This window comes from Vidua macroura, chromosome 5 (genome assembly GCF_024509145.1).
Source record: "Vidua macroura isolate BioBank_ID:100142 chromosome 5, ASM2450914v1, whole genome shotgun sequence".
Lineage (NCBI taxonomy): Eukaryota > Metazoa > Chordata > Aves > Passeriformes > Viduidae > Vidua > Vidua macroura.
In genome coordinates, this window is record NC_071575.1 from 71,265,491 (window position 1) to 71,292,359 (window position 26,869).

General features: G+C 45.9%; 1 protein-coding gene across 4 annotated transcripts in view; it reads right to left on the reverse strand.

Annotated features, from left to right (window-relative positions):
* Positions 1 to 10,980: 10,980 nt before the first annotated feature.
* CHCHD3 (coiled-coil-helix-coiled-coil-helix domain containing 3) overlaps positions 10,981 to 26,869 on the reverse strand; it is a 131,303-nt gene continuing 115,414 nt past the window's right edge. For 3 of the 4 annotated variants that reach the window (XM_053978847.1, XM_053978849.1, XM_053978850.1), the window contains 2 exons: positions 16,646 to 16,781; positions 10,981 to 11,687 (listed from right to left, as the gene is read on the reverse strand). In XM_053978847.1, the coding sequence (XP_053834822.1) occupies positions 11,661 to 11,687; positions 16,646 to 16,781 (163 nt within the window). In that variant the 3' untranslated portion in view covers positions 10,981 to 11,660. The remainder of the gene's footprint in view (positions 11,688 to 16,645; positions 16,782 to 26,869) is intronic. The other variant, XR_008437352.1, reaches the window with a different exon arrangement.

Sequence of the window (26,869 nt, forward strand, 5' to 3'; positions counted from 1 at the left end):
TCCAACAGTGTCAGCATCTCCCAGCAGAGAGGGGAGTGAGCTGAGGGAGATTCCAGAGCAGAGCAAGGAGTTGGCTCCATCTGCATCCAGTTAATCAGCTGCAGGATGGACCGTGGGGACAAAACGATGATCCAAGTCTTATTAATGGAAATCCATGGTTTGGGCTGGAAAGGACCTTAAAGCCCATCCAGTGCCATGGACAGGGACACCTTCCACCATCCCAGGCTGCTCTAAGCCCCATCCAACCCAGCCTTGGATCACGCCAGGGATGGAGCATTTGGGAAACCACACCAGGTCCTCACTGAGGGCAAAGGGATGTTATTTTTGTGCAGGAAAAAGAAGTCTGAAATCTGTTTCTGTGCGGCCTCACCTGGGTTTTTCCAAGCTCAGGGCCTGAGACACGTGGAGATAAACAACACTGCTGAAAAAGAAGCGTTCAAACCCCTCTCAAAATGCACGTTGGAAGGGATGGAGGGGGCCTGCAGGAAGAAGAGGCACTGACCCAAGGGCTTCCAGCTGTAAGTGATGAACAGAGAGTGGCACAACCCTGAAATAAAATTATCCTGATGCTTTCTTTCCCTGTGTCTCTGACATCTCTCAGGAGCCTGCTGTGACCACAGCAGCTTGGGGTTGCTGAGTGATCTTCCCTCAAGCCAAACAGGTTTAGAGTAACCATACCAAGGAGAAACACCAAATAAGAGGTTCCCCTGGGTAAAGAAGTCTCCAGGACAGATCCAGACTCAATGTGTCTCAAAGCAGGAAAGTTCCCAGCTGTGGGATGATGGGGCAGGAATGTGACTGGAAAATGGCCTCGCTCATCTTCATCTCACATTTCCACCGGTCTGTGCTGGAAAAGGAGGTGGGAGGAAGGGTAGATCTGGATGGTTTTTGCAGTGGCAGCCCTGCATCTCCACAGGAGATCCTCTCCCAGTGAGAATCTGATTTGTCAAGGTGAACATTCCCTCTGGGGCTCCTGAGGGAATGAGGAGTTCTCAAAGGTCCCTTCCAACCCCACCCAACCATTCTGTGATTCTGTGAACTTTCAGGTAAAGTTTTAGACCCAAATGGGGTGAGATTTGCTGTGTTATCCCCACGCCCTGGCTAGGAAAGGTCAGATTTGTTTTTAGACCTGCTGACACCCCGTGAGTGCTGTGAGCAGACACCTCCCCAGCCTCCCTGAGCACGGATGGACAACAGCTTTTAAAAATTGCCCTTAAGGAATGAAAAGTTTGGCATTCACACCCCCTTAGGTGGCTGCAACTACAGAGAATCAACATCAAGCTGCAGCCAAAGGGACGTCCCTGGAGCCTGGAGTGGCCTTGGTGACGTAAATTGATGTGAAGAAGCAGCAATCCTTTGTGTTTCCTTCTTCAGCAATTTGGCTTCTCTCCGAGTCTGCCTTAAAGGGAGATTTCCTGGCCATGGGGACAAGGGCACTGCACTGATGGGTGTCTGAAACCCCAGCCCAGGTGTGTTTAACACCTGAAATTACAGCCCAGGTGTGTTTAACACCTGAAATTACAGCCCAGGTGTATTTAGCACCGAAACCCCAGCCCAGGTGTATTTAACACCTGAAACCCCAGCCCAGGCCTGTATATCACCTGTAACTACAGCCCAGGTGTATTTAATACCTAAAATTACAGCCCAGGTGTATTCAGCATCTGTAACTACAGCCCAGGTATATTTAGCACCTGAAACTCCAGCCCAGATGTATTTAACATCTGCAAATACAGCCCAGGTGTACTGAACACCTGAAACCCCAACCCAGGTGTATTTTACACCTGTAACTACAGCCCAGGCCTATTTAACACCTAAAACCCCAGCCCAGGTGTATTGAACACCTAAAACCCCATCCCAGGCCTATTTAGCACCTGTAACTACAGCCCAGGTGTATTTTACACCTGAAAACTCATCCTAGGTTTATTGAACACCTGTAACTACAGCCCAGGTGTGGTTGACACCTGAAACCTCAGCCCAGGTGTGTTTAACACCTGAAACCTCAGCCCAGGCCTGTTTAGAACCTGAAACCACAGCCCATGTGTGTTTAACACCTGAAACCCCAGCCCAGGTGTGTTTAACACCTGTAATTACAGCCCAGGTGTATTTTATACCTGAAAACTCATCCTAGGTTTATTGAACACCTCTAACTACAGCCCAGGTGTGTTTGACACCTGAAACCCCAGCCCAGGTGTGTTTAACACCTGAAATTACAGCCCAGGTTTATTGAACACCTGTAATTACAGCCAGGTGTATTTTACACCTGAAAACCCATTCCAGGTTTATTGAACACCTCTAACTACAGCCCAGGTGTGTTTAACACCTGAAACCCCAGCCCAGGTGTGTTTAACACCTGAAACCTCAGCCCACGTGTGTTTAACACCTGTAATTACAGCCCAGGTGTATTCTACACCTGAAAACTCATCCCAGGTTTATTGAACACCTGTAACTCCATCCCAGGTGTTTTTAACACCTGAAACCCCAGCCCAGGTGTGTTTCAGAGCTGTGTGCTCAGGACCACAGCCTCTCTGCAGGCACCCCAGGCATGGAGCTGCACTGCAGGTCCCCACGTCCCCACACTGCTGCTGCTTCTCCTGCGACTGGAACAGAAACAAGAATTTGGGTTTTGTTCCTTTTCCCTCCCTGCACAGCAAAGGCAGGTTAGAGAGAATCTCCCTGGCAATATTTCACACTGCCCCCAGTCCCTTTTTTTCCTGCTAAGGATTCCCAGCCTGAATATTGAGCAACCCGAGCTCCCAAACGCTCTGGGAGGTGATGGATTGCTGCTGAATGCAGGCTGAAGTTTCAAGCCAACAATTCCTTTTCTCTGCAGACTTTTTCCCCACCAGAATCTGGGGGGCAGAGCATCTCAGGATTGTTTTTATGGCCAATGCTGTCTCCTCCAGGGGAACTGGGATCTTTAAGGGATGCTGGGTTAGGAATTGCTCTCATTACTTGTGGGGGGGGAATGCCCAGGACCACGTTGGTGTTTTTTTGTACATGATCCTGCTCTGTGTGAGGGGATTAATCACCACTTTTAAGGAGGATCAGAGCTGAAATGATTTAACTTCTGAGCAGAAACTGCATTTGAAAAGGAAGGAGCCCACCCAGCGATCCTGAGCCTTCTCCTTCCTGCAGCAGGGAGGGGATTGGGGCTCCCCAGGGGCAGCTGGGATGGACCTGGGCAGAAGGGATGTTTGTAATCCCTTCAATCAGGTGGAGAATCACTTCTGGCAAGGGAAAGAGATCACTGAAGAACAAACCCAGAAGAAGGGCTGAACCTCCAGAACATCAGTTTGGTGTTTCTGCTGCTTGTCTTCAGTTTGTTGGAAGTCAAGAGTGTGACATGTTGTACATCACCCCCTAAAAAATTAAATAATCATTGAAAAAAAGGCAGCTTTTCCCTTAATCCAACAGCATTAAATACATTTAATAAAAGGTTGTCTCTGCTTGAGGGTCATGAACTTCCTACAGGCAACTTTTGGAGCCTTTGCCTGCCCTCAGCACCTCATGGTCTTGAGCAGGTGATTGTTGCAGGCTGAGACCCAAGGAAAAGAAACACCACAGGGCATCAGGGACAGCAGTGACAAACTGATATTTTGGTATTTTTAAACCAAGCTGGGCAAAGTTGTTGTTTGGACTCTGCTGTTTCTCACCTGCCGAGCTCAAGGGCAGAGCTGCTGAGCCATTTCAGCTTTCCCAGCAAACCCAGGGTGTCCCAGGGAGGACTCGGTGGCCACACAGCTCCAGGACAGATCCAACACCATTCCTTAATTAATTGTCCAGAGCAAAACTCAGAAACGGGAGAGAAACAGCCACCCACAGAGCCAGAGCCCACTCCTGGTGGGTCCATTACACATTCCATGTCCTCCAGAGCCCATGGGGCGCTCTCCAGCCTGGCAGAGATATTTCCCCCAGGAAACAGAGGCATGAAAAGGCTGAATGATGCATTCAGTGATGCTCAAATTAGAGACCACGTCCCCTGATCACAGAATCATTGGGGTTGGAGAAGATCTCTGGGATCATCGAGTCCAAGCTGTGCCTGATCCCCACCTTGACCCCAGCCCAAAGCACTGAGTGCCACATCCAGGAATTCCTTGGACACCTCCAGGGATGGGGACTCCAAACCTCCCTGGCCTGACCACCCTTTCCACGGGGAAATTCCTCCCAATGCCCAATCTGGGTGACCCCCACGGAGCACTTGGCATCTCTTGCGTGGACCAAAACTCAAATTCTGGTTGGTTCAGCTGGGGAAAGAAGGGAGGTGACACCACCTTGTCTTGAGTCCCACCACCTGGAATGTTCAAAAAACCCCTGGAGGTGGCACTTGAGGACGTGGCGTAGCGCTGGCTGTGGGCTGATGCTTGGATCTGATGATGTTCAAGATCTTTTCCAACCTTAATGATTCCACAACCTCACCTTGAGCACCTCGGGACCTGCAGGAAGCTCCAGCCTCGCCGGGCAGCAGAAGGGAAGGGCCTGAAAGGCCACCAGGTCCCAGAGGTATTGGGAGGAGCAGCCCAGCAAAGGGCAGGGGCTCCGTGGGAGCCCTGAGTCACCGAGGTTCGATGACACACACGGATTTGATTCTCCCTCCGCTTCCTTGGTAACAGCTTTGCTCAAACCCCCCAAAGTGCTGCCACGTCAGACTAAAATCCTTCCATTTAAAGAAAAATAAACCCCACAGCAAGGCCAGGCTGGGAGGTGACTCACAGTGACGCCGCTTCAGAGGCTCCCTGAGGCTGCACTTGGCATCCAAGGAGCACACGGAGCTCACTGGTGAACGATTCTGATCAGAGGCACATCCCAGACCTCGCGGTGCTTCCCGGGAAAACACCTGCTCCAGAGGGCCTGGAGTGGCTCACAGCCAGCTCTTGTTTTACTGGGGGTTATTTAATATCCCTTGCTGTCTCTCTCCCACCTGCTCTCTCCAGGAATTTCCCCCCAGACCTGCAGGAACAGAGAACTCCGGCTCTCTTTTGCCACAACATTCCCTTGCTGCTCCTCCGAGACCAAACTGGGACCAAGGCACAGGAGCTGGGAGATTTCCCTTCTGTTTGATGCTAAAAAAAAAAAATGGTTTTCTTTCTAAATCAGTTCCATCTACCTGCTCCAGCCTCACTCAGGTGTCCCCTTCCCAGCACTTCACATTATTCCCAAAAACAGCAACACGGTGTAAAACCACAAATCTCTCCTGCTCTGCTCCTTTCCTGTGCCCAAGCAGCTGGATCCTGGTCACAGACTTCTTGAGGCAAAGGTAATTTTTTCAGGCAAAAGCAGAGGTTTCATTTGTCTGCCCAATTCCAGGAGTAGGACTTTCAGCACAGAGCTCAGAGCCCTTTCCCTGCCCTCAAATATCCCCTGGCTATCAGCCAGAGCTCACTCAATGCTGCAAACTCCTTTATCAGGCTCTGCTGTTTAAAGGCAGCTCTGGGATACAGATTTCTTGTTTGCCTGCTTTTCACCAAGAGTCAGATTAGAAGAACATTCAAGCTGACTCTGACCTTTTCAAAGCAGGCCAAGTGTTAATAACATTAAAACTGAGAAGGGTGAAGAAAAAAATTCTCACTACCTGACATAGGAAACAGGAGAGAGATCCAGTGAATTCTCAATGTCTGGCAAAAATATTTCATCTATTAATGGGCTTTCATCTCCTTGCTCCCACTACGCTTCACCCACTGAACCTTTTGCAGATCTGATCCCTCCACCACGATCAAACTTGTGAACAACGTGGCAAGGAGCTGAAGGAACTTGTGAATTTCTTGCTATCAGTTTTTATGGAATAGTGGACTCCAGCATGTGCCAAGTCCCTCCCAGCCCTGCTATTTCTGTATCGGCAACAGATGAACACGAGGAAGAATCTGCTTTGTCTGCAGTTTACTGGGGAATTAGATCCACTTCCTGCAGCTCCAACCTCCCAAATGAGCACTGGCAGCTTGATCTTCATTTTGGGATCACTGGGACAGCTGCACTGCCCCGTCCACCCACAGGACTTGGCGAGGAAGGAAGGATGATTTTCCTGGGCAGAAAATACCTGGTTTCATAAGACACAGGCAGAAAAAAACTCACCTCCAGGTGCTGAGCTGCACCCCAAGCTGGAAATGGCTCCAAGGCCAGGGTGGACAGGGCTTGGAGCAGCCTGGCCTAGTGGAAGGTGTCCCTGCCCGTGACAAGGGTGTGGGATGGGATGATCTGGAAGGTCCCTTCCCACCCAAACCAATCAGGGATTCCATGGAATGCCTCTGCTGAAGCAGCAAAGCAGCCCAGGGGTGAAGGGATGTGAGGGATCCAAGACAAGGAGGGATCAACCTCAGCAGTGACACTGGGACACACCCAAGCAGCTCCCTAAGAAGCGTCCCCACCCAAAAGGTGATCCCAACATTCTTAAGGAAATATAAAACCTTGCAATGAACACACCACTGCTGGGTGATCTGCCTGGAATCCTGCCCTGACCATGGCACAAGCACTTCTGGGTGTCATCAGAAGGTGGCTCAAAAGATTTTGGGCACAGAACCTCTGACAAACTGGGAGTTTAGGGTTATTTTCCCTCCAAACCACCCCATTTCCACCAATGCCAGCTGCAGCTTCCCATGCAGGAGGTGAAGGGTTAACCTCGGGGGGTGCTGCAGCCTGAAACTCAAGGTGCTCCCTCCAGCACCTCCCAGCAGTTACTGGCTTGAGAGAGAATCAAACTAATTACCTTAGTAATTACCCAACTAATTGCCTCTCTAATTACCCAGTGTCTTTGTTCACGTGGAGCTCACATCCTTGAGGAGGAGCCCTGGCTCAGTGCCCCATGTTCTCGTGGAATTCTGCTGCCTCTCTCAAGGACTTGAAGACCGAGGTCCCCCTCAGACCACGGCTGAGCTCTGGTCCTGTCCCTCTTCCCCAGGGAGGGGCTGATGCTGCTCCAGAACCCTGATGATCAGACCAGAGCTGCCCTTGCTGCCAGGCCCTGTTTGACACTTCTGAGAGCAGCCAGGGAGGTGACAGAGCCAACACAGAGCTGAAAGCAGCAGGGTGTTCACCTGCAGGACCCACCAGCAGCACCCCTGCCCCTGTGCCTCACCTCCACGTGAATCCTGCCCTGCAGGGTCACTCACTGCTTGTAGGAATATAAAAAGGTAAAAGGCTTTACAAAGTGCAAAAAGGCCCCAGAAAGTAGACATGAAGCTGAGAAAAGCTGGGAAATTTCAAAACCTTCTCATGGGATGCTAGGAAGTTAAGAACCAAGTGAATACATTTATATTTATCATAAGGAACAAGAAAGAACAAGAACTTATTGATAGCTCAAGATGTGAAAACTCCTAGATATATGCTCTGCAAAGATAGGAAAAGTTTCAATCTTAAATAGTGAATTATTGTGTATTGTTTGGGGTTCACAGAAGTCCTTTTGTTAATGTTAAACCCACGTGGGTCCTTTTCTAATTGGTTAGAGTAGAATGACCTTACACTTTTATGCTGTTGGTTCAAAGACTATGTAGAAAAAGGCTTTGCATGGGCTGCCATCTTGTCTCTGCTCTGGATTTGGATGGATGTGGTTGTTTCCCTGTGTCTCTTGCTTTTTGCTTGTATGATACAGACAGATAATAAATCCTAAGTCTGCAGCCAGTCAGGGCCTGTCCTGTTTGTGAGACACGGACCCATCCGGCAGAAGTGGCGCCCCGTGTGAGGGCACCACGGTGTCCTGAGCTCTGCTGTGACAGAAAAAAAGCCCCCAGCTCCTCAGGAGTCAGTGCTGGAAAGCTGGAACATGAGTGGTGTCACCAGTGCTGGCCATGGCCCCCAGAGGGTTTTGTGGGAAGAGAGGCTGAGCACAGAAAGGGCTCTCCTGGCTGCAGGACCTCACCACCTTCTGCTCTCTTGTCGGAGTCCAGGACATCCCTCTGGCTGTCCTGGCTGTCTCCAGACCCTGGCAGGGGGCTCAGAGACCTTGGCAAGAAGTCAAAAACACCTGTGGCTTTGATTTTAGCCCGTGGAAAAAGCTGACAACTCTGTATGAGGAATTACAAGCTACAAGGGTTTGAGTAGTGTGATGGTTGAATTTACACAGGGTGAAAAAGTAGAATTTTGGGGCTTTTTAGAATGGGGTTCAAGGGGTACAAGATGGAGGGATTTGGGCGTGTCCTGACCTTCTTCTCCTTCTCCTTGTCCTCCATGCATGCTGTGATGGTGACACTTTTCTGTTGGTTTAAGGTAGAGACACACTGTCCAACATAAATGATAGATATTGGCACGTTATTGTAAACATGGCACACGTAGTTTTTGGTATAAAACGTAAACACCACCCTAGAGGGCACACAGAATGCCGTGGCCTCCTTGCTAGACAGAGCTCAGCAGGTCAGAGAAAGAATGTTGTAGATAAGAGAAAATAACCAACCTTGAGAAGCTGATTCCATGCATTCAGACTCCTTCTTTGGCTGCACGGGCTGGGAGAACAAGGACTTTTACACTCTTGGGGTCATCCCAGCACTGCAGACCCCGAGACTCTCTCCTCCCACATCCCCTCTTGTGTCTCCAGCCAACTCCCAGAGTGTCAGCTCAACACAAACCATCCCAAATTATGGACTGACCAGGTCACAAAATCCACATCTGCAGCTGTTTGTGCCCAGCTCTAAATCCTTGTCTGCCTTTGCCTGCAGCACCCAGCTCCTGATGGAACAGGACTGACCATGGGCAGGGAGGCACAGCGTGCTGCCACCTGGCACGGGACAAACCATGACTTCTGGGTCCTGAAAATCACATCTGACACCCTGGACAGAAATCCTGGCACTTCTCCACTCTCTCTGTCCCTGCTACTGGTGAAGGAAGCTGGCCTTGCTCTGTCCAGTGCTGGTGTTGGTTTGGGATCTGCAGGTGCTGAAAAAGGTCACAGAACCATAAAATTATGAACAGGAGGGAAACTTCTCCATAGGTTTTCCACACTAAAAAACCCCAGGAAATGTGGTAGCATATTTCTCTTTATCTTAGGATTTTTTATAGAGGTGTACAGAGAGAAAGAAAAAGCAATTTTTATTTTTGTTTTTCACATGTGGAATGTGTTTAGAGAATTGTTTACTTAGGGTGATTGTTTGATGGGATTCTAGTGAGGATTGTTTGGGCTTGATGGCCAATCAGATTTACTTGTGTTTGGACTTTTGAGAACAGGGTTAGAAGTTGTCAGTAGTTAGATATGATAGTCAGAGAAAGTAGGTATGTAGTTTTACTATCTCCTTTAAATAGTATATTAATGTATTTTAGTATAGTTATAATAAAGAAATCATTCAGCCTTCTGAACTGGAGTCAGACATCAGCATTTCTTCTCATTGGGTTTGCCTGCATTTTACAATAAGGAAACTTCCAAGATTTTAATATTTCAGCACCCACACCAGCAAGTGGTGAGAAGGAAAAAAATCAAGCACCTACAGCAGGACAGGGATGCAGGTACACAAAACCAGAGGTGGCAGAGATGGTGGTGAAATACCAGAAATATCCAGAATTACTGCTCTACTTTAAAGACAAAGGTTGTCAACACCATGGACAGTTCTGAAGCCCACACCATGGACAGTTCCAAAGTCCAGCCCATGGACAGTTCTGAAGCCCACACCACGGACAGCTCCAAAGTCCACACCACCACCAGGGCAATTTTTAAAGTCCCTACCCTGCCACCAGCCTCACCCAAGCCCAAGCCACACAGGCTGCAGATGCCAGCCCTGATGCCACAGAAGATGTTTAAAGAACACACCACCTCAAACACAGTTGGAACAAAGCAGGCAAGGCTGACTCTCATTGCTCGAGGCTGTCAGGATGAGAAACCAATAAACATTTGGCAGTAACAGAGACCTTCCTTCCTGACACAGCTCTTCCCCTGATTTTACAGCATCATCTGGCCTGAAAAACGTCTGCTTTTCCTCTATGCTGTGTTTTGCTGCCAATTCCGAGTCTGGCAAGGCTGGCTCTGCCAACTTCTTGGCTCTCTGTTACAAAAGAGAACATTAGAGAGAAGGATTTGTGAGTTAGCTGATTTGTAAACACTACAGCAAGTCACCGTGTAAACACGGTGGTTATGTCCCTGTTGTTTCTCCTGAGCAGTTTACCTGGCACCTGATGTTGAACTCCAGGATCCTCCCTTCCCACCAACATTACAGTTCCTTGGCATGTAAAAAAAAAAAAAAAAAAAAAAAAATCCCAGCTTCTCTGGGTAGCATTAAAAAAAAAAAAATCCTTAATGAAACAGTGCTCACAAAGCATCTTGATAATTAGGAAAGTCACTGGTAATATTTTGCATGAATAATAAATGAGATCCACAGGTGCACCCGCAGTTGTTCAGTAGGATGAGGTTCAAACACAGCCAATTAGAGAGGGAGAACAGGTAAATAAACAGCAGAAGGCTCCAGACTCGCTGCTCATTTGACATCATTACTTTCACTATTGTGTATAAAGTCCCTTCTAAGACTGCTTGGGACAAGGAGTGTGGCAGTTTTTACCTGAAGAAGAGGAATTAAAGGAAACTGGGTTCTTGCACAAAGCTGGTTTGGAGATTTCGGGGGAGGTTCTGCCCTTTCACAGAATCCCAGAATGGTTTGGGTGGGAAGGGACCTGAAGACCACATCATTCCATCCCCCTCCCATGGGCAGGGACACCTTCCACCATCCCAGGTTGCTCCAAGTCCCACCTAACCTGGCTTGGGACACTCCCAGGGATGGGGAACCCACACCCTCTCCAGGCAACAAGAGCTTGTGCTGCTCCATTGACAAGCGTTTCCCAAGGAGGGAAGTGGTGGTGGATAAATCACAACAGTCCCATCACGTGGGATCCTTTTAGGTGGCTGTGATGGAAAACAGCTCAATCCAAGCCCCGCTCCTGACACCAGGGCTGGCTGTGCATGAAAGTCTGTGCTTGAAAGCTTCAGCAACAACATCTGCTGGGAAAGCGTGATTGACACAGCAGAGGGAACACCATCCACCCCCGAGGAGTGGGAAGGGAGACAGACTGCAGCATCAATCTTGTGCATAAAATAGATTTATTGTTGGTACAGAGCGAGGCATTTTTGTCAGGACTTGATACGAGCGAGGAGCACAACAGAACCATCCCATGGAAATAAAGGCCATGGAGCACCCTAAGCGTTGGGTCACGAACATCATTCCAGCAGAAGGCCTGCAGAGAGAGACTTCATCAAGCCAGGTCATTTGGGAAATAAGTTAAAGCACAATTTACAATTCTAAACTGCGAGGAGAACTCTTGACACCGGGACCAGGGGCTGCTCCCGAGGAACGGCCGCATCCCGGCGCTGCAAGGGTTACACCCCCTGCCTCTGACAGAGAGACATTGCTGAGGAGATTCTACAGTGAAATAGCAGCATTTGAAGGATATTTCCCCTCCCTGAGGTCAGAGAAAGGCTCTTTTCTTTCCCTCCCTTCAATCACCCGTAAGTGGGCTTTGATGCGGCGGAGCAGCGGCCTCGGACGGGCGAGCTCTGATGGAACAAGACCCAGGTCTCGGCTTCCCGAGCGCTCAGGCTGATTGAGCCGTGAGGATGCTGCCCTTCAAATGGCTCTTCCACTCCTTCTCTTTATTGGGCTGCCCTGCAAATGGGCTGCTGGGTCGTTCTTGGGGAGAAAAAAAAAACCAAGCTCTTCTGCTGAAATTAGTTGATGGTCTTGTGCTTGATTCGGACAATGCCTTTATCCTCCTCTCCCAAGCATTCTCTGCTGCAAAAACGATCAGAGGGGAGGGAGGAGAGAGGGAGAAACACATATTTCAGTAACTCCAAGTTATTCTGAAGTTTGGCTTCAATTCCTTCCTAGGATCTGTATTTTTTTTCAAATAAAAACGCAGCACAAGAAACGTTGTTGATAAACACATCATGCCAGAGACAAGTCACAGCAGCAGAATGAAGCAGTTTGAGGACTCAACAAGGCAGTGGTTTGGAGGCCTGAAGAGTCTCACTAATGATCCATTTTCATCTCCCCTCATGCTATCGTGGCTTTAGTGCTGCGGCTGTTAAAGGAAATTAAACCACCTGACCTTACGATAAGAAAAATCCCATTCCCAGCAAACTCTTGAGGAAAAATATCCTGAAAACATCCAACACTGAGTATCCCTTGCCTGGGTTCTGAGTCAGAATCAAAACCCCAACAGTCTGAACATGTGGCGCTCATCTTGGGCTTCATTACAGAACCACAGATCATGGAAAGGTTCGGGTTGGAAAGGACCTTAAAAATAATGTTCATTCTTTTCACTAGACCAGGTTTCCTGTCCCTGGAAATGTTCCAGGCCAGGCTGGACAGGGCTTGGAGCACCCTGGGATAGTGGGAGGTGTCCCTGCTCATGCAGGGGGTGGAATGAGATGATCTTTAAGGCCTCTTCCAACCCAAACCATTCTTCTTGCCTACAAAACCCATCAAACAAGTAAGGACTAATTATAAGTATCCTTGCAAGAAATAGCAGGAAAGGATTTGATAATTCTGAGGCTTTATGTCAGCAACAAACCCAAATTTAAACCTTGAAATCTTATAGGTGACCTCCAAACAGCTGATTCGGGTGTTTGAGCAACACTACAAAGCTTGGAAGTCTGGGCTGCATTGTCACAGTCATGGAAATTAGGGAAAATTAACAATAAAGGGAATTAAAACCATGTCAGGCTTGGCTTCAACCAAATTCTCATTTTAGTCCTAAAAATAACCTGGTAAACTGTGCTATTCCACACAGTTCCTGCAAGGGTTAAGAGCTGCACTTAGACTGGATTTTAGGAAAAATGTCCTCCCCAAAAGGATTGTCCAGCCTGGCACAGCTGCCCAGGGGACAGGGCTGGAGTCCCCCTTCCTGGAGGGATTTAAAGCCCTTTAAAATGTGCATGTGGCACTTGGGGACATGGTCAGTGGTGGCCTTGGCAGTGCTGGGAATGCTTGGACTCCATGGTCCTGGAGGTATTTTCCAACCTTAACAATTCTGACTTTGAAGTTCTCCAAGGTATCCACATGAAGAGGTGGTGCCTGTCCTTGTGCCCACAAAATCCTCCAGCACCCACAGAGGAGAAGAAGAGGCTGATGGAATAAAAGGAGTCACTTTTGTGCTCCTTGGGTGCATTTGCAAACAAAAATCTGGGGAAATTTCATCCATTACCAAAACATCCAATCCATGGCACCCCCACAGAGACTTCTGGAAAGCTCAGGAAGGCTCCTCTACCTGGAAAGCTCCTTTTTTGCACAGGAATTACAGACTCAATCCAAGCCATCTCTGGGCTGAATATTAACTTTATGTCCATTTAACACTGCACAAATTAACAGAGGAAATCCCCAAGGGATCTAAGAAAAAATGGGCTACTTTTGTTCACTGTCCTAAGGAAAGAAATTGCAAATATTTGTTCATCACATCCATATTTCTGCCCACAAAATTTCACCTTCAGACTAACAAGGGTATTCCAAGCCTTGCTTTGATTTTATCTACTTTTTTTTTGGTTTTTTTTTTTTACATAACCTCATGGAGGGAAGCTGGTCCATAATAAACTTCCTTCAATGAGGGCAGTGTTAAATGATGAGGTCTTTTTGTTGCATTTCAATTCAGTGTTTCCAGATACACAAATTCCATGTATTTTTCTCTTAGACTGGAAATTGGTATCAAGTAAAAATACTGGAGGATGAGGCTAAAATCTTGGTTTTATTCTATTTAGGATGCATAATTAAGGACCCACTTGGTCCAACAAATGAAAATAGTGATTACAAGGCTGAAGGATAACATTTTGTAGCCAGGCTGTCAGGCACCAGCAGCTGCTGGTATTGTTATTTTAAGTATTCTTAAACCTCACCTGCCTGCAGAGGCCTGAATCCTTCTGGAATTCAATGGTTTAACAGGAAATTATTGCACAGATTTGTTAAACCATGCACTAGTTGTGTTTTTATGTAAGAATCAGAACTTCTTGTAACCCAGGAGGGAGAAAAATTTCGAAAAACACCCCCAAAATGTCTATTTTAACAGTTAAAGTCCATATCCATGGCTGGAAAACCAGGAAAAAGGATTAAAAAGCCATGGATGGTCTGGCTGGAGTTACTTCAGCATAAATAAATGCCAGACACAATCCAAATATCTTCCCCTTAATGGCTCCATTAGGTTAAGTTTTCCTCTCCATTACTGGCATTATCATTATAATAACACGCAAACATTAATAAGAGAGTTTAATTTATCTCCCCAGCTTCTCATGACTTTGGGAAGAGATTTCAAGGGAAGATACAACAATGTGTCAAACCCCTCTGAATTAACAACTCTCTGGGCTTTTCTAAAGAGGGGAGAAAAGGACAGATAGAGACATGAGATTACAGACAGCATGAGAAATAAGGAGCACACAGAAGAGAGGGGGAGATAATTATAAGCAAGATAGGAAAGAAAGAGGAGTCAATAAATTCAATTTATGAAAAGCACAGAGTGTGCTCAGCCCGAGCACAAGTGCCCAGACTCACCGCCAGGAAATCGGATTAGTTCACTTATTTGCTTTTCAATATCTTGCTCTATTCCCTCTAGCAAATTTTCTTCTTCCTTTGTTTCTTGTAGCCAGTGTCAGTTAACTTTTTCATTTCTGAATCTGCCATTTATCCCCCCCCTCCTCTGGCTCCCAACCAAGCGCACAGGGAAGGTAATTTTGAAGTGATTTTATAGCAGCATTTAGGAATTATTTCAAAGTAGCTGTCTGGACATGTGGGCAAACAGTGAGTAAAAATAATTACAATTACAGCTGCAGCACGTGGAGGATGGGCTGGAGCTCATTATGAAAAACAATTGCTCCTGCTTGCAAATATTTCCATCATAAAAGGCTTCTCCTTCTCTGTTATCATGAGAGAAACCTCTCTGAATTCTCATCTTGAAGCATGTGTGAAACAGAATAAGAAACATTTAGGAAACACTTTTAACTACTTGACAGGCTTGGATGAAGATCTTCAACACAAAAAAAAGGTGTTTAAAAGGGTTCAAAAACCTAATGCTCATATTTATGCAATTTGCTTTTCCTGCACCTTCTGAACATGAATTAATTTATCCCCATCAGAGTCTTCTGAAGAAATTCCTATCAGATACAAACTCGAGTTAGAGCTTAAACATGTCTAAGTAATTAATCCTTTTTTTTTTTTTTTTTTGGTTACTTTAAAAAATAATTTAAAAAATTATACATACAGTAAATTAGTGCTGCTGCAGGGCCATGGGGAAATGCACTAGAGAACAAACCAAAACAGGGCTACAAGTGACAGAACAAGAGGAAATGGCCTCAGGTTGCACCGGGGGGGGTTAGGGTGGATATTGTGGAAGATTTCTTCACTCAAAGGCTTGAGCCCCCATTCCTGGGGGGGGATTTTAAAGCCTTGTGGATGTGGCACTTGGGGACAGGGTCAGTGGTGGCCTTGGCAGTGCTGGGGAACTGGACTGGATGGGTTTAAGAATCTTAATGATTCTGTGATTCTTATGTTATTCACTGGAAATAACTAGGAAAAGAAGAATTATCCTAAAAAAGGAGATTGGTGCATTCCAAAATGGGCAGGAGGAGAAAAGGAATCACAGAAGGGCTGGGGTTGGAAGGGACCTTAAAGCCCATCCAGTGCCACCCCAGCCACAGCAGGGACACCCCCACCATCCCAGGGTGCTCCAAGCTGGCCCTGGACACTTCCAGGGATGGCACAACATAAGGAATCATAAAGGATATAATAATAAACAATATATAATAAAGGATATAATAAAGGAAGTGAATTGGAAGGGATGGGGAGCTCTCAGTGACTGAGGAACAAGGAGCAGTGTCAATTCCAGCAGATCTTTGGGAACACCAGCTCGAGGCTGCAGCATTTTAAAGCAAAAGGTCACGGAGAAGGATCAGAGGCAAAGTCTCAGGGATTTTCTGCCCAGGCAGAGTTAAGGCCAGGGAAGGTGATTACCATGATCAAACACCAGCCGTGCTCACCAGGTCTCCACTATCACATAAAGATGGGTGTCCTCACGTGCTCAAATATTAACTCGCAGATTTGGGCAGAAATAAAGATCAACAGACTGATTTAAGCAATTTTACACATCCTGCATGTGAGCTGTGAGCACATCTGGTTTGTTTAAGAACACAATTGAGGTCAATGTATGCATTTCTGCATTTGAAAGATGCAAGCTGATGAAAAAGAGTAAAACTGAGAAAGTGTAGCCTCTTTTAATTTAATGATTTACGTATTACTGTCATTTTCCTTCATGCTGCACTAATAAAGCATAAAGATTTTAATTGGCAGTGACATCCATGCCCTACAAAACTGGAAGAGAGGAGGGCAAGAGCAGGTAAAGGGCAATTTTAGAGCTTTGCATGACACATAACAGAAGAAATCAAGAATTCCAAGTGGTCACCAACGTGGTTTGAGACATCCACGAGTTTCTCATGTTTATGGCAAAGACTACCAGGTATTTTAATCCCCTTGTTTTACTGCTAAAACTGGAGATAACAGGAAAAAGCTGCCAACAGCAAGAGCTGCTACATTAAACAACAGCTTCCCAGGGGAAGAGATGGAAACCTGAGCATTTAAATCAGCTCCGAGTGGTCTCCACAGAGCTCTGGGAATGTACACACTGGGAAATGCTCAGGCATGGAGGAAAGACTAACTGGAAATTCCTATGCTCATCATTCCATCATTTTTCAGTGAGAATAGGTCCAGCTCACCTGTTTGGCATGATTGACACAGTGCAGGTACTGGCTGGCCAGGGCAGAGCAGCTCAGGGTCTCCTGGGCATGTTCCCGGTAGCATTGGAGGATTTTATCCTGCAGCTCCCCACAGATGGGGTGGGACTCGTATCTCCTGTGGAAACAGAGAACAGCTTCAAGTTTTCCTTCTAAAAACATCTCAGGAAAGACAAAAAACTTGAATTATTTTATTATTATAGATTTGGTTTGGGTTGGAAGGAACAAAGCACATCCAGTTCCACCCCCTGCCCTGGGCAGGGACACCTTCCACTATCCCAGGGTGCTCCAAGCCCTGTCCAACCTGGCCTTGGGCACTTCCAGAGGAAAGAATTCTTCCCTGTGAGGGTGGTGAGGTCCTGGCACTGATTGCTCAGGGCTGCCCTGATGCCTCAGGGTTTAGCTTTTATATTTTCACATTCTGAGCTGCTTTAGTGTGTGGGTCTGAGCTTCACATTATGGGATGGTGAGCTCTCTGCACAGAGCAGGGAGACAAAACAATTCCTGCTCCAGCTGGGCACCAAGGACAAATGATCCAAAGCTCAGGCCCAGGAGCACAAACAGCGTGGGCTGGAGAGAGAAAAACAAGCAGGATGGGAGTGCCTGGGCTAAAGCTGGAATGGGACAATGAACTGCAAGGTGCAAATGGAGCAGAGCTGATCCCAGTGAGAGCCCCCGGGAGCGCTCGTGCATTTTGGGACCATTTTGGTTCCTCTTGGGTGCAGCCCTGGCTGGGCTCTGGTGCTGCCCAAGGTGGATCCATGCAGGAGATCCTTGGAATAAATCCCTGCTTTATTCTTTAGCTCTGCCCAGCCTCTGCTCCAGCTCAGCCTTCTCAAGGCATCATCCCCATCCCTGGAAGTGTCCAAGGTCAGGCTGGACAGCACTTGGAGCATCCTGGGATAGTGGAAGGTGTCCCTGCCCATGGAATTGGGGTTGGAACTGGGTGATCCTCAAGGTCCCACCCACTTTGTGATTCTGATTCTCATTTTGCTGATTGGCCAAGGCAGATTTCCTCCAGCAGGGAAATGAAACACGAAGCACAGACGTTGCTCCTTTGGGGAATTGATTGCTTGACAATCACTGAAGACGTTGTGCTAAAATAAAGAGACTGTTAAGTCACCTTGATTTTACAGTATGTACCTATATAAAACATCTCTTCCTCCTTTCATTCATTACCCTGAATCTGTGAAATCTAAACCAGAATTTAAATGCAGTCCCAGGTGCTTCCACACTTTATGATCTCCAAGTTCAAACTTCTGCAGACTCTTACGGAGGAGGATTTTCCCTTAATCCCCCCTCTGCTGAGATCAGCACGTGCTTCAAAGGCATGTCAGGCATCAAAATGTGCAACCACAAACTGCTGCACATGGAGGGAGGATGGCAAGGTCTGGATTGGGACAGGGAACACAGAAACAGCAGGGATGTTCTCTGTAGCCATCTCCCAGCAGTGATGATTTAGGTCCAACCAAACCAGAGCTCGATTAAAATGCCCAAACCCCTGGTGTGAATTGATAAATCAATGCAAGAGAGCCTGAATTAACTAAAAATACCCACAGTAAACCTTGCTGTGCCTTTATTCACAAGTGATTTTAAAGTGAACTCTTATATACAGGTGAAGAGAGAAAGGAATGGGTTGCTCTAGCATCACTGCATAAATTCTGTCAATGTATATAAAGCCATTTCTATGGGGGAACTCTCTAACCCGTGATAAAGAGCTTTTGAATTGTGTGGTTTTTTTTCCCAGAGTCACACCATCTGTGACCAAAATCCAGGTATTATTCCTTATTTGAATGTTCCAAAGGATTCTGTACATTGCCAGCCCTATGGGAGCCCTTTCAGACACATCATCTCCTGCCCCTCAGTGACTTGTTTTCACACTCTGACTTTTACCCCCCATTCAGGGGGGATTTTTGAAAACCTGCCCTCAGTTCTGTCCTTGTAAGAACAAGGCCATTTCCTTCAAGCCAACCAAGTCCATTCCTTGGATTAATCTGAAGGTGAGAACTGTCTCTGTATTGATCAGCTGTTCTTGTTCCACTCCCCTAAAGCTCTGTTGGCACTTTTGGGAAAGCACTAAATGAAATTACTGCCTGGCATTAAAGGGCCATAAATCACAGGCTGCAGGATCTCCTGTTGGGAAAGGAGGTTCCAATGTGCATTGTGGGAACCCCTCCAAAGGGATTCCCATTGATTTCTGGACTCACAGGAGTCCAGATGGATGGTCAGAAACAACAGCAAGGAAACTCCTCCAAAGGGGAATGAAATACCTCCCTAACAGAGAACCTCCTGAAGCTGCTGTAATTACATCAATTAATACTTAAATGGGATATTGGGAAGGAATTCCTGGCTGGGATGGAGAAGCTGTGGCTGCCCCTGGATCCCTGGAAGTGCCCAAGGACAGGTTGGAGGGGGCTTGGAGCACCCTGGGATACTGGAGGGTGTCCCTGCCATGGCAGGGGGTGGACCTGGATGGGCTTTAAGGTCCCTTCCAACCCAAATCATTCAGTGATTCCACAAATAAAGGTCATTTTACAGAAGTATTTAAGGGTCTGTGGGTTTTGACTGAGGGAAAAGCTTGTAAGAAAAGGTAAATAGTGCAAACCCAGCAATTACATGGAATCTATTGGGAAAATGTGGAGGCTTTAAATGCCTGAGTAGATAAAGCAACCTGCTCTGGTCCCAGGCAGGGCCAGGAGATCCTTAGAGCAGGAGGTCCCTTTCCTGAACTATCCCACCATCTCTATTTTGGGACATGTGGCAGGAAAAGTGTCACCAGAGTATCACGGAGTGGTTTGGGTTGGAAAGGACCTGAAAGCCCATCCAGTGCCACCCCTGCCTTGGACAGGGACACCTTCCAAACCCCAATCCAACCAGCCTCACCCCCCCCCAGCCAGGAATTCCTTCCCAATATCCCATCTAAATCCCCCCTCTTTCACTTTCAATCTCTTGCCCCTTGTCCTGTCACGATCTGCTCCTGTAAAATAAAAAAGATTGTGTCCTACACCGTATTGAATTAATTAATTAATTAATTGCTCAGGGATTTCACAACTAAACTGAAGGAAAACCACAAACCATGGAAGTGCAGCAGGAATGCCAGGGAATGCTGACACATCTCCAGCTGCAGTGCAACTCCAGAACCCCTAAACAGAACCAACACACCCAAAATCTCCAACGCTTTTCTCCGCACAATCAACATGAGCAGCAGCCACATGGCACGCAAGGAACAGCGTGGTTTTATTAAGTTTGCAATTCCCTGATCTGCTTTCCCTTCTCCAGCTGTTCCTGAAGCACCTCCCATGCCAGAATAATCTTTCAGTGCTGGAATAAACCTCTGAGGGAGCCGTGCACCCACCTTTTCCAGAGAGCTGATGCATCACAACCTCATAAAGGTAATAGGATGAAAACACAAAAGGAAACGAGAGACAGTCTTAAAAAGAAATATTCTATGCTAAAGCATGAAAAGAAAATTTAATGAAGGGAAGTTTGTACTCATCTGGGCTCTCTCAAAGAGCATAGCTTATTGTGCTCCTGGGGGCTTGGGGAGAGGAGCCCCTTCATGGCATTCAAACAAAATGTCTACTAAAGAGGAAATCTGAAATCACCACGGTGAGCTTTGCGAGTTTCGTGCTAAAACTGACACTCTCACTGAAGGAATCTGAATGGTTGATGAGTTTCCAGCTGTGCAGGTATCTGGCAAAAACCCCCTCCCCCAGATCAGGACTTCAGGCAATTGTCATAAAATATGGGGAAAAAAAATAGCAACAAAAAAAAGGAGAGCGTGAGATAAAAATAGTGCCATGAGATGGGCAGGAGTACCCAGGGCTTAATTTAATTCCTCATTAAAGTGCTGACACCTATCAAAGGCAGCTGATTTTATTTGTGAAACCCTTGGCTACTTCTGAAGTAGTGAATTAACCAGCCCAGACTGATCCTCTGTGTCCGAGCAGCAAAGAACAGCACAGCCCAACCCGCAGCTCTTCAAGATCAAATCTTGCTGTACCTCCTCCACAGAGCAGCTCAGCACATCCAAACCACAAACAGGGGGTGGTTCCCCAGTGCTGGGGAAGTCCAGGGAAGTCTTAACTTGAAAACAAAACCCTACAAATGAACGTGATCCCACTGAGCCCCAGAGCAGCAGCACAGGAGGGTGTTGGGGAGGATGTTCTGACCTGTTTTATTTAGCCCTACTGATGCAGGAGAGGAGCCACGCTGTGACCAGACCTGGCAGAATGCAAAATAAACAACAAAAAAAGGAAGGTGTTTCTTTTCTCAGTGTTCTCAGAATAAACACGAAGATAAGGAAGAACAAATGGATGCAAACAAATGGTGAAACAAAGGAAACTGAGGCAATTCATACCCTCGAGGTGGGCAGCCCATGAAGTGTGTAACAGCTGAATTGTTTTCAGGTGCTTTATGAAGAGCCAAGAGGGGTTTCAGATGGATTTGTGGGAATTTAATCAATTAACGTTGTCTGTGTCCAGCAGAAATTCCTTCTGAGAAAGGGCAAAATGTGTTTCATGGAATCATGGTGTGGTTTGGGTTGGAATGGACCTTAAAACTCACCCAGAGCCACCCCTGCCATGGGCAGGGACACCTCCCACTGTCCCAGGCTGCTCCAAGCCCCGTCCAGCCTGGCCTTGGACATTCCAGGGATCCAGGGGCAGCCCCAGCTGCTCAGGGCAGTTTGGAAAGGGGATGAGTGAGGGGTGAAGGTGGAGTCACAAATGCTTCAGAGAGAAGTGAGTAGGGAACTGGAAATAGCAGGGAAGCAGAAATGGGACAGGCAGGGCTGGGAGAGTGAAGATGTGTGATTTTCCTGAGGAAACCAGTGGCAGGATGAAAGGGGATGATGTGAATTTGGGGTAGGAAAATCTGCTTTCACCAGACACAGTCAGGGCAAGATTCTATTTCTTTTAGCCAAAAGGAAAAAAAAAAAAAAAAGTAAAATAAAGGTTGGTAGCCTGAGCAGAGATGGATTTAGCTGAGCAGATGGACAGGAAAACCACAGTGGAGGGATTCAGCAAGAGAAATGTGAGCCCAGCTCAGGAGACCCTGAGGGAAGGGCAGCTCCAAGCTGAAGTGTGGAGGACACCTCCGAAACAGCAGCAAGGCACTTGTGCTCTCCATCACCACCCAAAAAGGTGCTGGTGAGAGGATTCTTCTTTTCTTAACATTACCTCACCCAAAAAGCCTCTCCCAGCAGCATTGCTGCCGAGCGAATCCACAGGACGGGCTTGTAGTACAGAAAATAATTGTAAAACACAACCCAGGGGAAAAAAAAGACAAAAGGGCATATGGTAATGAAAGTCCTCATTGCTGCACCATTATTTTTAGTTTTTACATTAATTTACTCTTTATATTAAACTATTTTTAAGGATTGTTTTCGCACATGCAGTAGGTGATGACTCGAAGGCGCGTTACGGAACGTGTGAGGCACAAAAACCAAATGGTTCCGTTCTTCTCCGAGTGGTTTGGAAGGAATAACACAGATCTGATTGCTGAATATCTACAAATGCTGGTCTCTAATCAAGCTGTGCCCACACAGAGCCCTCACAATCACTGCGTGGGAAGTGCTGCCAAGAAAAGATCAAGTACTGCAGCGTTGATTCTTGCTTTTATTTACACTCGGATGCAGAGTGTGACTTCTCCAAAAGGTGTAAAAGAAAGAATTTTCCTAATGAATCTCTGCTGAAATGCTGGAAGAGAACCATGGTGGTTTCTGCTCTGCAATTGAGAATGTAAAATCTACAGAGTAATGCTAAATAAATGACTTAAAGATTGGAATACAGCTTACTCCACCTTTTGTGCTACTCATAATCAAGTCTAGTGTTAATCTTCCCTGTGTTATTTTTATATCCTTTCTCCCAAAACCCCAGCACCCCCAAAATCCCAGGCAAATGTTTGTCATCCTCTCATTTATTTCACCTCTTACCCAGCCTTGTCAAAAGCAAATAAAGATCTGTTTCAAACATTCTGACCTTTGGAATTGAAGGGAAAGGGAAGGGAAGGGAAGGGAAGGGAAGGGAAGGGAAGGGAAGGGAAGGGAAGGGAAGGGAAGGGAAGGGAAGGGAAGGGAAGGGAAGGGAAGGGAAGGGAAGGGAAGGGAAGGGAAGGGAAGGGAAGGGAAGGGAAGGGAAGGGAAGGGAAGGGAAGGGAAGGGAAGGGAAGGGAAGGGAAGGGAAGGGAAGGGAAGGGAAGGGAAGGGAAGGGAAGGGAAGGGAAGGGAAGGGAAGGGAAGGGAAGGGAAGGGAAGGGAAGGGAAGGGAAGGGAAGGGAAGGGAAGGGAAGGGAAGGGAAGGGAAGGGAAGGGAAGGGAAGGGAAGGGAAGGGAAGGGAAGGGAAAGGAAGGGAAGGGAAGGGCTTTAAGGTCCCTACCAACCCAAACCATTCCAGGATTGAGCAATTCCACATTTGCACATTGAAAGGTATGCACATCCTTAAAGCCTTTCTTGGGCAAGGACTGAAGAGGAACACAACAGGATGAGCGTCAGGAAAAAATATCTTGGTTGTGAATCTTAATTTGTTGGATGAACAATCTTCAGGCCTTTGGACACCACAGGAGGACCAGATCTCTTCAGCCCAGAGGACAACTGCAAGAGCTGGATCTCAATTATCAATGACTTACAGGATGAAATCACCAATGGATTACAGGACAGAGGCAGCCAGACAGGTTTCCTAGCATTGGGTTTACAATGCAAAAAAAAAAAAAAAATCCAAACCTTTCCCAAAGAACAGCTAGTGAAACTCATTGTTAAGAACATACTGGGATTATCAAAAGCACATCTAGGTTCAAAAATAATTCTACAGGAAGGTGTGAGGTGCCCAGCAAGAGATTACAAGCAAGATCTGCCTCAGGAAAGCCCCATGCCACCACTTGTTTGAAAATAAAATGGTACCACACTGAACACTTCCCTCATTTTTGCAGTATTCTCTAAAAACCCACTCCCAGCTCAGGAGACTCTGATCTGCCCTGCTGTGGTTGTCTAAATTCCAAATATCTCGAGGAGCAAGCTATCAAATCAAGACAGGATTCCCATCCACTCTGACAGACAAAACGAGTTTGAATACTTTTATTTAAACTGATGTGAACCGATTTGCATGATCCCAAACCACTATTTGTTTATAAAATTCCCCTCCCCTCCAAAAATAGAGGAAAAACCCTCTTCAAATCCAGAGCACACCACCATTAATGCACAAATGTACCTCTCCCACAGCTGGTTCCTGCAGCTGCAAAGGGAGCAGCATGTTGGAATTACCCAAATTTAGGATGCACTTTTCTTTTTAGCTTAAGGGACAGTTTTTAGTGAATAGCAGGATACTAAAATAAACAATCACATGGATGGCAATGATACAAATTCCTTCTAACAGGGGCATGGATGCTGCTACAAAGCAGGAAGGAGAATTTAGCAACTGCAGGCTTTAATTAGAAGGAACTCAAGGAGGAGCAGTGGAATATTTTGTAGTACCTAAATGTTATATATAGAAATATATAGAGAAATACTTCTTGGCCTTGCACAGATCAAACCCAGCTCCTAATTTTGAGAAGTTCAGAGCTAAAGAATGATCCCAGTTGTAGCCAAGCCTGTCCCACCACTGTTGAGGACAAAATCCAAACTCTTCCCAGCTCCAGAGTCCCATCAGCTCAGCGTGGATGGAGCCAACCTCTCCAATTCCATGATCAGCAAACCAACATTTGCATCCAAACCCTCGTCATGTAAACCCAGATCACAGACTATTTTTAGAGCTTGCATGTGGTATCACTTGAGCTCAGCCTTACTCACCCAAAAAAGAATTATTTAATGAAGACTGGCAAGATTCCACTTGGCTGTTCAGGAGAACACAAGTCAAGGATCATCACTGCAAACAACACCATGTGCTAGAATTCCTTACTTTTTACTCCTAATAAGGAATTTGGAGGGGGTTTCTGAAGGTTTAGGGAAGCAAAGGAATCAAAGCTCTCCTCAGCTCCAGCTCCAGCTCGTGGAAAGGCAGATCCAGGCTCTGGGAGACTGAACTGATGCTTTGCTGGTATTTCTTATAGAAATGGCTGATGCCAATTGCAGGACTACTTGGATATATTAACTACCACCACATGATAGATTAAACCTCGATATTTCTAATTTTTAAAGGAAAAAATAATTCTGCAACAGTCTGAAACCTGCTTCTATATGAAGGTGGCAAAAAAGACAGAGTTTTGTCCACTTAAATGATCCATTTTAATGTTATCCCCATCCCTGCATGAAATTTTCCACAGTAACTTTACATCACTGTGTGTGTAAAGCACACAGACACACAAAAAAATACAGACAGATCCCAATGAGCAGCATAAACCAAATCCAGGACAGCAAAGCACATTGTGGATTTATTACTGCCACTTATTTCCTAAGAGCTGCAACTCACTGCAGGCTTTGTAAAGGCCTAAGATCACATCATCATCCCCAAACCCTGATGATAAAAATCTTCAGTGAGCCTCACACTTAAAAAAAAAAAACCAAAACCAATCAGTTTTGCTTTTCTAAAGGTGCTAAATAATATGTTCTAACAAGCAGGCACTTTTCTCCTCTCTAGCAAAGGTCAACTACAGCACTCAACACAAAGCACCACAAGACACTAACTCGTGGCACATTATTATCCAAATATTACCCTCCAGAGCAATATATATTTAACTATTCTCTTCAGCTATAAAAGGCCCCAAACCCCTGTTAACTGACCACAAAAATAGAAGATGTTATGGGGAGAAGCAGCATCCAGAACAAGCAATCACCAGTTAAACACTTCAAGCCTCGCCGCTCGCGTGGGTGACGATTACTCGAGGGAACTGAAGGGTGTAATCTTAGAAGAAAACAGAATAAATGCCAATTTTTCATTTGGGCATGAAGTTATTTAAGAAAACAGGCTTGGATTCACTCTGCTAAGCCACAAAGGCCACGTGTGATTCTACAAATCTAGGATTGGGATGAGGCCGAGCCTCTCTTTTCATGAAATAGAATCAGCTGGGCTGCAGCAACAATCAAATGTCATCAACTCCAACAAAGAGCAATAATCCCACTGAGAAGGTGCTGATAACCAGTGGCCACTGCACCTTGCTCTAATTTATTTTAGCCTTAAGATATCTGGATGATTTTTTCTCTTTTTTTTTAAATACTTTTGTTGTTGTGTTTTTCTGCGCAATGATGTTATTGATGTATTGTAGATGTTTTGGAGTTTTATTTTTTTTTTTTTAGTGTGGTTTGGATTAGTTTGTGGTAGATGGTAGGATTGTGCTTTTATTTTTGGGGTAGTTGGTTTTAGGTGTATTGTATGTTCTTTTAGGTCACAGTAAACTGCATTTTGTTGTTAAAATAATGGAGAAAAATGTCTTGGTGATGTTAATAGGGGTATATAATTTTGATGTTCTGGATTCTAGTTTGTACTGGAGTTTTAACATGTTTGGTATAGTAGTGTTTAATGGTGGAGTTATTTTATTTAAGGTATGATAGTTCATAGTTCATATTTATTTTTAAATAATAATTTTAATAATAAATTTATTTTTAATAATAAAAATAAAACTACTGTTTTGTATGGTAGTGTTCAATGGTGGAGCCAAATATTTAAAGTATGATACTTTATAGTTAATTTTTATTTAAAATAATAATAATTATTATTTTAATAATAAAAGAATAAGTTTAATTTTAGTAATAAATAATAAAATAATAATAATTTAATAATAATTGTTCAATGTGTTACAGAAATATTAAAACAGAATGCCCTCAACATCCTTTGTAGCACCTGACAAAGGAAAATGTTCCTCTCACCAGGACCAGGTCAGGAACTGGAGCTGGAGGGGTGAGTTATAAATGACAACACTCAATTTTTTCATTATTCTCATTATTTAAATTATTTTTCAAGTTTTCAAATAATTTTTCACCGCCTGTTGGTGGGTGTTTCCCTCAGGCTGTTGTAAGACACAACAACAAAGATGCTCCCAGGACTGGAGACCCTGGCAGAGCTGGGGGTGCTCCCCTGGAGAGGAGAAGGACCCAGGGAGAGCTTCCAGCACATTCCAGGCCCTAAAGGGGCTCCAGGAGAGCTGCAGAGGGACTGGGGACAAGGCCTGCAGGGACAGGACACAGGGAATGGCTCCCACTGCCAGAGGGCAGGGATGGATGGGATCTTGGGAACTGGGAATTCCTGGCTGGGCTGGAATTGTCAGAGAATTCACAG